General features: G+C 35.0%; 1 protein-coding gene across 5 annotated transcripts; it reads right to left on the bottom strand.

Moving 5' to 3' along the window:
* Positions 1 to 495: 495 nt before the first annotated feature.
* Positions 496 to 6,709, bottom strand: LOC110920874 (homeobox protein knotted-1-like 3). Of its 5 annotated transcripts, XM_022165090.2 has the most exons (10): positions 5,817 to 6,709; positions 5,518 to 5,605; positions 4,733 to 5,014; positions 4,203 to 4,322; positions 3,924 to 4,117; positions 3,331 to 3,462; positions 2,470 to 2,603; positions 1,753 to 2,363; positions 1,375 to 1,460; positions 496 to 894 (listed from the first exon to the last, which is right to left on the bottom strand). In XM_022165090.2, the coding sequence occupies exons 4-8, from the start codon at positions 4,309 to 4,311 to the stop codon at positions 2,360 to 2,362; spliced, it is 573 nt and encodes a 190-aa protein (XP_022020782.1). In that variant the 5' UTR covers positions 4,312 to 4,322; positions 4,733 to 5,014; positions 5,518 to 5,605; positions 5,817 to 6,709; the 3' UTR covers positions 496 to 894; positions 1,375 to 1,460; positions 1,753 to 2,359. The 5 variants fall into 5 exon arrangements, with proteins under 5 accessions (XP_022020782.1, XP_022020779.1, XP_035835607.1 ...); XM_022165087.1 differs by having other exon boundaries at positions 1,401 to 1,460; positions 1,753 to 2,603; XM_035979714.1 differs by lacking the exon at positions 496 to 894 and having other exon boundaries at positions 1,369 to 2,363; positions 5,817 to 5,895; positions 5,980 to 6,709.
* Between the last annotated feature and the right edge of the window lie 3,983 nt (positions 6,710 to 10,692).

The following is a 10,692-nucleotide window of genomic DNA, read 5'->3' as shown; positions in this document are numbered from 1 at the left end:
AAAGTATGTTTTAGCCACATCGATTTAGAAAAATAGTGGCAAAAGTTTGTTGTAATCAAGCAAATGTTCTTTTAAGTGTGGCTAAATGGTTTGAACGGCCACATGAATTTATTATTAGTGTGGTCCTTTCTATTATATAGTCACATGAATATACTATAGGTATGACCATTTCTATTATATAGTCGCTAAAAATTTATTTTAGCCACATCAATGTAAAAAATCCATGGCAAAAAGGTTGTTGTAATCAAGCAAATGATACATTAATTGTGACTAAATGATATCAATGGTCACACAAATTTACAATAAGTGTAGCGTTTCTATTATATAATCACATGAATTTACTATAACTGTGGCTAAAAACTATTTTTAGACACAAAGAAAAATCGTAATTTTAAGTGTGACTATTTTCTAACATTTGGTCACATATTTATTGTGATTCTTTATGACCATTTTCGTGTAATTACCCATTTTTGTAATATAAAAACTGCAGTCACATGAGAGAATCTTAAAACCAAATGATATTAACAATAATAACCAAAATCCATACATAAGTTTTCAATTTAGATACCAACTAAAGACAAGCTTTTAATCAAAAACTATCTATAAAAGTTGCAAAGGTAAAACAACTCTACACATAAACTAAGAACTATTTCTCTTGAAAGTGCTGCAAATTATATCCAGCCATTTTGCAACAATTGTTTTGCCACACTATTGAATGCTCCAAGATCCAAAAAAGTAATGTCAGCCATCAAACATTAGGCGAGTTTGATCTTACATTCCGGTTCAGCTGTTCAGGTAATGTCTGCCAACAATCATAGTCCCGTGATTCATGTACCGATAACGTGATTGAGTGTGCAACAATCTCCTGTTGTGACCCAAATTCATAACCGAAACCTGGAGAGTTTCAAACCAAAATTCATAAATACCACTATTAACACTAAAATTTAGAAATCACTTTCAATACTTGCAAATATGACCATAATAAATAGCCTGATAACAAAAATTAGCATGATAGCAAGTCACAAGCAATGCTACCAGATAATAAAAGTATCAAGACTACTAGTGCTAGAGATGTTCATGTATTAATCTCGACAAACAAGAAGCTATCATGTTCAGTACTTCAATTAGATGATGGTTTTGTATTTCACTGAACTTAAATTAATTAAATGCAGATTATAAAAATGCAACCTTAGTAGGTCTAGCCTTCATTTGACATCAAAATTCTAAAGCAGCAACCTTCTAAGTTATAATTGAACTGTATTTAAAAAATATGCCAGCATGTCACATAGACTGGCCAAGAAAACTATAAGAACTATGATCATGCTTTACTATAATACAAAAAGTTAGATATAAGTGATTATCAACGACTCTTGCCTGAATAACAAAGAAGAGTGAGTTACTTGAATCTCAAAAAAGAGTAGAATGATTGGAGTCGTTTGTTGGTAGTAGTGTTCCGCCACCTGTAATAATCAATTGTGAGAACTCAGAAGCATGCTTATGAATAAAATGTCATGAAATTTAATAGAAAGCTACCAACATTTACAGTCACATAATATTTTTATCATTATTAGTAGCATCCCTTTTCAAAATATTCAAAGTTGCTGGGCAATGGGAGGCATAACAGATCTGACAGTATCCCTTTTCAAAATATTAAAAGATGCTGGACATTAATACAATAAGCTACATACTTATTTCATACAATTGACCCCTATTCATACGAGAGCACAACAAAGTAGCATGTATTACGTTTACCTTGTATCAAGCTTCATTGAGAACATAGCACGCATCTGGGCCAAAGCTTTTGTGAAACTTACATACCTACAACTTCTCATCCTTAGACCACATGGTGTGAGCATGGTGGGGTGGTGTTGTTGCCTTTCCACGCCGCACACACCACACCGGGCCCGGCGTTGTAAACGGCGTTGTTGAAGGGGCGGCAAGAATTCCACCGGCGTGGAGGGCATAGTGGGAGACAACATGGCCGCGTGTGATTTGATGCAATTAATATTAATGTTTTTTATTTAAATTTAATAGATTTTATATAATTTTTAAGTATAAAAGTGTGTCACGTGTCAAATAGCGCCGCTTTTCCACGCCCTGTCCCACACCTCGTGTTTTTGCACCACGCCCCATTTTTGACACGTGCTTACGTGTCATCCACGTGTCGCATAACGCCCCATTTTCAAGCCCCCACCGTATGGTCTTAGTGTCGTCCACTGCAACATCATTTTGATCCATCCTTTCCTCCTCATGATGGCAGCCCATTCCAGAATCTTGCAATTGCATGCATGCATGCAAGATCATCTCGATCTGTTCAGATGGTAGTTTCTTGATTTACATGTTATGATCACTACTTTTTTCACCTGCATTGCTTCTTTATCTGATTAGGGTTTGTGATAGAAACATGTTATAAATATACTAACAGGCATGATTTCGTATTCGATATTTTATCATCTGAACATGTAATACCTTTTACGCTTGCTCTTCGAGACGGTTGAAGAAGTATTGTTGTGCCAGTTTCGTTTTCTCTGATTATTAAACCAATTGTTTATCTGCTTTAACTGCAGGCCGGTTTCTTGTACCAATCTTGCCTTATCTTCTTCCTGTTATTATTATTATCATTAACATTAATATTATTGTTATTGTTACATTGTTTAAAAGTGGATTAGGATCAAATACAAAGGATCCTAATTGTAAGAAGTGTAAGAAGGATTTATAGAGTGACAAGTGTCCAATAACCTAAAAAAACCCACTACACAAAAAAACCCCACTACAAAAAAAAAAAAAAAACTTTAAACATCCACCACCACCAAAAACCTAAACCCCCACCCCTACCCCCCCCCACATCACCCACCCTAAAAAAAAAAAAAAAAAAAAAAAAAAAAAAAAATTTTTTTTTTTTTTTTTTTGCCGAGGGGGTGGGGGGTGGGGGTTTAGGTTTTTGGGTGGGGGTGGGTGTTTAGTTTTTTTTAGGTTTTGGGGGGTGGGGTTAGGTTTTTTTAGGTTTTTGGGGGGTGGGGGGGGGGGGGTTAGGTTTTTTTTAGGTTTTTTTTTTTGGGGGGGGTTAGGTTTTTTGGGGTTTTTTGGTGAGGTATAGATTTTTTTTTGTTTTTTTACCGGGGGGGGGGGGGGGGGGGGGGGGGGTTAGGTTTTGGGTGGTGGTGGGGTGGGGTGGGGGTGGGTGTTTAGGTTTTTGGTGGTGATGTAATGGGTTTAGTTTTAGGTTATTGGACACTTGTCACTCTATAAATCCTTCTTACACTTCTTACAATTAGAAGCCTTTGTAGAATAACTTGACCCGTTTAAAAGTTTTAGATAAAGCAAACTGACCGTAGGGTACGGCAATTTGGCATGAGATTGCCACCATGATTTTAAAACCGAAGTGGTGTTACCGGGCAGTTTCCCTGCCCGTCTTTTACGTAATATCTCCTCCCTAATGTCCACAAGCTTCTCCTTGTAACCCTAATAACGCCACAATAAGAGAAAATTATATGATCAAAGTAGGTTGTCAAATCCAACTCATTTAATAAATAAGTTGTGCTCAGGTTTAACTAAACGGATTTTGTGCGGGTTGAACTATGTAACCTGTTCAATTAAACATATTGATTTGTCAACCTTTTTAAAATTAAACAACCCATCAACTTGTTTGACTTATTTAAATAAATAGGTTAAGTAATCCATGTTTGGGTTATGTGATTTTAAATGGGCTGATATCTTTGTCACAAACAGATATACTAGTCATTTTAGAGTTCACTGATTCAACATGACACCCTACTCTTACGGTCTTTCCTCTATCCGAGATAAATGCAACTTTGGACTCTTTATCTATTTTGTTTCAACCTGTTTGATTGATTTTTATTACTCATTTGAACCAAAACATAACCCAAATAGAACCATTTTTTTATTAAACGTGTTAGCCTCACCTGTTTCAACTCGTGCTTTAGCTCTTGCCTCACACGCTCCATCAATGATCTCTCACTCTCAGTCGGGACAAGAGGCCCGAACCGCATGCTATCATGTCCATCAAGACTCCCATCAAACAAATTGATATCACTGTCTACTTGATCTTCATCATCATCAGACATTGTTGCACCTGTTCCTTCTCTGGGTGACACTCCTATTTCCACAACCAACAGAAAACAAAACTTAGCCTTCGTCTCATAACAAAAACATAACATAAACGGAATTTCAGATGTTCAAACCCGTTAAACTTTGTAACGACTGCTCAATCTCCCAACACGCCATAACAGCTTCCATTGCATGAACCCGAACGTGTTGTTGTAATTGTTCTTTAAAAGAGCATAGCAACATAACTAATGAGTCTGCATTGCAACATGTAGATACAATGGATATAAGAATATATAATCAATCAAATTTAGAACCCATATCCAACCATGCCCCCTAGGATTATGATAATGTTTTTGAGACTTTGATGAGCAGAAATATAGGTTATGAATCTTTTTTTTTTTAAATGGGTTCTTTTGAAATCACATGATGACAAATGGTAGTTTTTTTAACTTCAATTTGGGTAAGTTGTTATCTAAGATAGCAACTTTAGATTCTTGGAGTACACAAATCAAACGAGATGAGACAAGTGTCTAGAATTTGCCTTTGTGTTGTTGAAGTCGCCATAGATAGTGACTTCAACAAGAAGACAAATTATGGAACTTGACTAGATTTTGCAAAGTGAAGTCGTCGTTTTTTTTAAATAAACAAGTGTTAAGAAGCATACCATGAACTGATCTAGCTCCTTATCATCACCAACATTACCATGACCACCAAGCCCCGAATACTTCGATACCACATGCTGCGACTGAGCCAGCTGGGCATCAATCCTCGGCAACTGATCCACAGGAGTTGCAATTCGCAAACAAGACACATGAGCTGACCAACAGCTGCTCGTAGAGCGGGTGTGATAGTAACTCTGCTTTATACCGAGCATTTTGCCAGTTTATCGCCGCAACTTCACCCCACCATCCCCACCACCTACCTCACTTCCACCATTATTATCCACCTGTAAACACAGCCACAAGAATCATATTGCCTGTGTGCCTGACCCTATTCAGGGCACAATGTTCGAGATTTCATTCAAACATTAAAACCAAGATGCACTGTAAAAATTCGATTACATGATAACCAAACAAACCTACTCAGTAATATCCACTCTTAGAGAAGTTGCTCCAACTGAGACCCCCGACTCAATTAATAAAAACAAAAGTATACATAATATTAATCAGGTTTTTCCTCTATTCTACTAAAGTTACTAATCTTTTTTTTCTCTATAAAGTCATGAAGTTTGATCTATTGTTCCACTCTTATATAATGACCATGTTTGTCATCAATTAACTAACCGACAGTATGAACACTTATATCCTGTACCCTTTATGATATTTTCTTGACACACAAGAATATCAACCAAATAAAACAAAGCATTTGCAAATTTCCAAAAGAAACTAAAAAATTGAGTATACAAACAAATAACGTAAACAAAAACTCTAAATCTTGGAGGAATGTAACCTGGCTTGCAGCAATGTTTCTGGACTGATTATTCAAATCCGGCGAACCATGAGATGACATCGCGGCTGCTGAGGCCATAATTGAATCACTGGAGACATCATTTTGTAAAAGAACTTGAGGTGAATATAAAAAAAAACCAATGGGACTAGTCTAAACCGCTCTTATCAGTAATCGAATGCACAAATTTCTTGTAAATGTGAGCGACCAAGAATTTTTTTCACTTAACAATAATATACTGGAGTGTAAACTTTTACTTTATAATTAAATAAAGATATAAATTAAAAAGAACCAAGTTTTACCTGCTCATGGCCCATATATAACTTGATCTCCTCTAAACAGCTCTCGTTAGTAATTCCACAATCAGTCAGCAGTCAAATGCTGCTTGCAGAAGTATAAGGCATAACAAGCCACTCGGAATCAAAATGAAGCAATAATTTTCATTTTAATTAACCAGAAACAAACCTCCCACGGTTGCTATGTAGTGGAGAAGAAACGCACGAACAGAACGACGAGGAAGAAAACTCCCATTTCAAATCTCGTTTCTTCCAATATTCAACCAGCTCTTCCTCTTTCTCCTTCTCAACATCATCATTCACCTTTGGTAATGTAACTTCTCCCGTCTTCTCTTCTCATTAGACGTCTCAACCGCTTCATCTTCTTCGGATTTCCCCTCACTCGACACCCGGAATTTAGGGTTTCACTCTCAATCTCCTTATCTTCCTCTTGTACAATAGCAGCTTGAATTTTACTCTTAAAAAACCCCTCCTGAAGAGCCCTAAGCGTCTCATAAGCAACACATAAACACCTGCTCGAATTAACACCGACCTTACACTTCCAATTGACTGAACCTAGGGTTTTATTTCTCTCTCTCTCTCGCTTCAAGTTCTTCTTCGCAACCACCAATTTTAGCTTCCTGATCCTGTTCTTCAGAGAAGGCGAACAGATCTTATCAGATCTCTATCTTTTAATCGCAAATTTAACCACTGAAGAGCTCGAAGCTTTTAAATTAGGGCTCGTATTAGGGTTTACATTCTCCTGCAGGTTAGATTTGCTGCTATGCTTTGGCTTCGACGGTGTTAGAGAAGCCATTGTTGTGGGTGTTTTGAGTTTAGAGTTAATGGATTTGGGGAAGAGGGAAAGTGAAATTCTGAATAACCTTGAGGGAGGGAAATAGTTTTGGAATGGTATGGTATGTGAAATTGAAATTGAGAATGAACTTTGGACTATTGTTTTACTTATAATTATAATTATAATTTAACAATAATATTTAAACCAAAAATACTTTTTTAAATAAAAAGTATACAAACTTAACAGTATATTGTATAGTATTATATATATGATTTGGATCGTGTGAAAAACAGTAGGTTAATTGAAAAACTTAAGAAGTATTCTGGACCATACACTTTTTAATTAAGTTTTTTGTAATATACATATATGCATTTAATTAATTTTAAACTATATATTTGTGTATATTACTAAAAGCTTAGGAAAAAGTTTGATCCAGAATATTTCTCAAATAAATAGTGTGGAATTATCTTAGGGACCCTACCCTGTATATATATATATATATACACACACACTACATAGTATATAATATAGTATATTATAGCATAATATAGTATATGATATAATGTATATATATCATAGTCTAGTGTAGTATATGTATATTTATTATGGTCCATTGTGATCCATTAAGGCCCAATATGGTCTATTAAGATGTATATATTTAGTATTGGCCATCATAATTCATTAATACCCAATATGGTCCATTTAGACATGTATGATCAACTATTTTCCATTAGATCCATTAAGTCTCAATATGGTCTATTAAGACATATATGATATACAATCGTCTATTATGACACGTTAAGGCCCAATATGCTCCATAGAGACATGTATGATCTACAATTATCCATTGTAATCCATTAAGATCCAATATGGTCCATTAAGACATCTATGGTCTATTATTGTTCACTATGATTCATTAAGGCCCAATATGGTCCATTAAGACATGTATCATCTACTATTGTCCATTCTGATCCTTCGAGACCCAATGTGGTCCATTTAGACATGTATGATCTACTATCGTTCATTGTGATCCATTAAATCCTAATATGATCTATCAAAACATATATGTTCTATTGCCATCCATTGTAGTCCATTAAAGCCTAGGATGGCCTATAAATACATATATGATCTACTTTCGTCCATTGTGATTCGTTAAGCCCCAAATACGGTCCATTAAGAAATGTATGCTCTATTATTGGCCATTGTGATTCGTTAAGGCGCAGTATGCCCATAAAGGAATGTATGATCCATTATTGTCCATTGTAATCCATTAAAGTCCAATATGGTCCATTAAAACATGTATGATCTATTGTTGTTCATTGTGATCCATTAAGACCCAATATGATTCATTAACGCATATATGATCCAATATTGTCCATTGTGATCCACTAAGGACCAATATTGTCCATTAACACCTATATGATTAGGGATGTGATCGTTACCGGCTCCGAAAATTGCCAAATATGGGTACCGGTATAGAAAATGTTTGGTACTTTAGTGTACGATTCCTGTTACTGCTTTATTGAAAGTAAAATCCGGTAAAATATATACTGAAACTATAGCGAATGGAAAATACTGGTATCGAAAACGTCAAAAAATTGGTACCGAACGGTACCGAAAACAATTCGGTTATGGTACTAATATGAATACATTAACATATTATTTACAAGAAAAACGAGTAATAACGAATATGGTTTAAAATATATAATATAAATAATAACAATATGAATTTTTAAATCTGTACTAAGATTTAATTTTTATTTTTAGTATTGAATTAAGTAATTTTTTTAAATTAGAATATTATTTGAGGGGAAGTTTTAAATTAGAATAAAATATTTTGGGGAGTTTTAGGATGAAATATTTAAGGGGGAAGTTTAAGTTTTAGAATGAAATATTTTTGGGGGGACTTTTAAGTTTTAGAATGAAATATTTTGTGGGAGTTTTATGATGAAATATTTTGGGGGAGTTTTAGGATGAAATATTTTGGGGGGAAGTTTAAGTTTTAGAATGAAATATTTTGGGGGGAGTTTTAGGATGAAATATTTAGGGAGGAAGTTTAAAATTTAAGATGAAATATTTTAGGGGGAGTTTTTGGATGAAATATTTAGGGGTGAAGTTTAAGTTTTAGGATTAAATATTTTGTGGGAAATTTTTAAATATGTAGTAAGTTTAACATTTGGTCACATATTTTTTCCATGACATTTGATATGGTTCCGTTACACAAAATAAACAAAGGGAGGATGGTGTGACGAATGTTTATGTAAAGTAACATGAAAATTTGAAATTTTAAGTGTGACTATTGTCTAGCATTTGGTCACACAAAATAATATATGTGGCCATATGTATTTGCTTTTAGCCACATTATCAGATATATATTGTGGCCGTAGATCACATTTAGCCACTATTTTTTAGTGTAACTGTTTTTTCTTAACGTGTGGCTAAAGATTTCAAATACATGTGTTTTTAGTCACATGAAAGAACTACTATGGTCGTAGATCACATTTGGCCACACTTTTCTAGTGTGGCTATTAAATGTCACAGTTTTTTCTCAAATTGTGGCTAAAAGTTTTGAATACATGTTTTATTGGTCACATAAAAAATAATATTGTGGTCGTAGATTACATTTGGCCACACTTTGCTAATGTGGCTAATAAATGCCATAGTTTTTTTTATTAAAGTGTGGCAAAATGTTTCAAATACATGTGTTTTTGGTCACATGAAACAAAAATAAGTGGTCGTAGTTTACATTTGGCCACACTTTCTGAGTTTTAGCTAGTAAGTGTGGCTAAAGGTTTTGAACTCGTATATAATGGTCACATTAATAATAAAATGTGTGGCTAAAGGTGTATTAAAATGTCATAAATGACTTTTAGTCACACATTTTTTCAAATATGTGGCAGGCTTGTTTTGCAAAAAGTGTGGCCGTAGCCCATTTTTGACGTAGTGCGTCCATGAAGACTTCCATTGTCTTTTCTATCATGTCATAGAAGATGGCCACCATGCAACGTTGGAAGGTTGCGGGGGCATTACATAGACCGAATGGCATGCTCGATAAGCAAAAGTTCCATAGGGACATGTGAATGTTGTCTTTTCTTGGTCTTCGGGTGCTATCGGGATTTGAAAGTAACCTGAAAAACCATCCATGAAACAATAAAATTTATGACCGGATAATCTTTCTAACATTTAGTCAATAAAGGGCAAAGGAAAGTGATCTTTCCTTGTTGCTTCATTTAACCGCCTATAGTCTATACATACTCTCCATCCTGTGACGGTTCTCGTTGATATTAATTCATTCTTTTCATTAGTTATTACCGTCATACCTCCTTTCTTCGGAACTACTTGAACGGGACTTACCCAAGGACTATCGGAGATAGGATAAATAAGTCCGGCGTCGAGTAATTTGATGACTTCGTTTTTAACCACTTCTTGGACATTTGGATTTACTCTACGTTGTGGTTGAATTACCGATTTGTAGCCATCATTCATTAAAATTTTGTGCGTGCACATGGAAGGACTTATTCCTTTAATATCTACAAGTTTCCAAGCGATCGCATTTTTGTGTTTTTTCAAAAGTTTAATTAATTTTTCTTTTTCTATACTATTTAAGTTAGACGAAATAATTACAGGAGATTTACCATCCTTGTCTAGAAAAGCATATTCCAAACCTTTCGGAAGTTCTTTGAGCTCAAGAGGTGGGTCTTTAGGAGACTCCTTATTTGGTTGCTCATTTTGATCAAGAACTTTAAAAGTTTGTTCTATGGCGTCCTCTTCTTCAACAAAGTGGTCAATCTTTTCACTTGTATCGGGTGGCTCATCTTCATCTTCAATTAGGGGTCATTATTGCCAAAATGATATTTCATTGAGCGCTCAAGATCTATGCTCCTTTTGAATACCCCTAATTGAAGGGGTAGGTTGTTGTACTTCCGGTTTTTCAAAGCTTCATGAGTTTTGTTAGTGCACTATGTGTGTGGCCATAGATAGAAATCTAACTGTACATGTAAAGTCTAGTGTCTTGAGTCTGTAAAATACCGGACAGAGGTTTCGCTAGGTTTCACTAGGTATCGTTGCATAATGATGAAATCATATACAATATCATATGCAAGGTTT

The sequence above is a fragment of the Helianthus annuus genome, chromosome 11, assembly GCF_002127325.2.
Source record: "Helianthus annuus cultivar XRQ/B chromosome 11, HanXRQr2.0-SUNRISE, whole genome shotgun sequence".
NCBI classification, from domain to species: Eukaryota; Viridiplantae; Streptophyta; class Magnoliopsida; order Asterales; family Asteraceae; genus Helianthus; species Helianthus annuus.
This window is presented reverse-complemented; position numbering and strand designations above follow the sequence as displayed.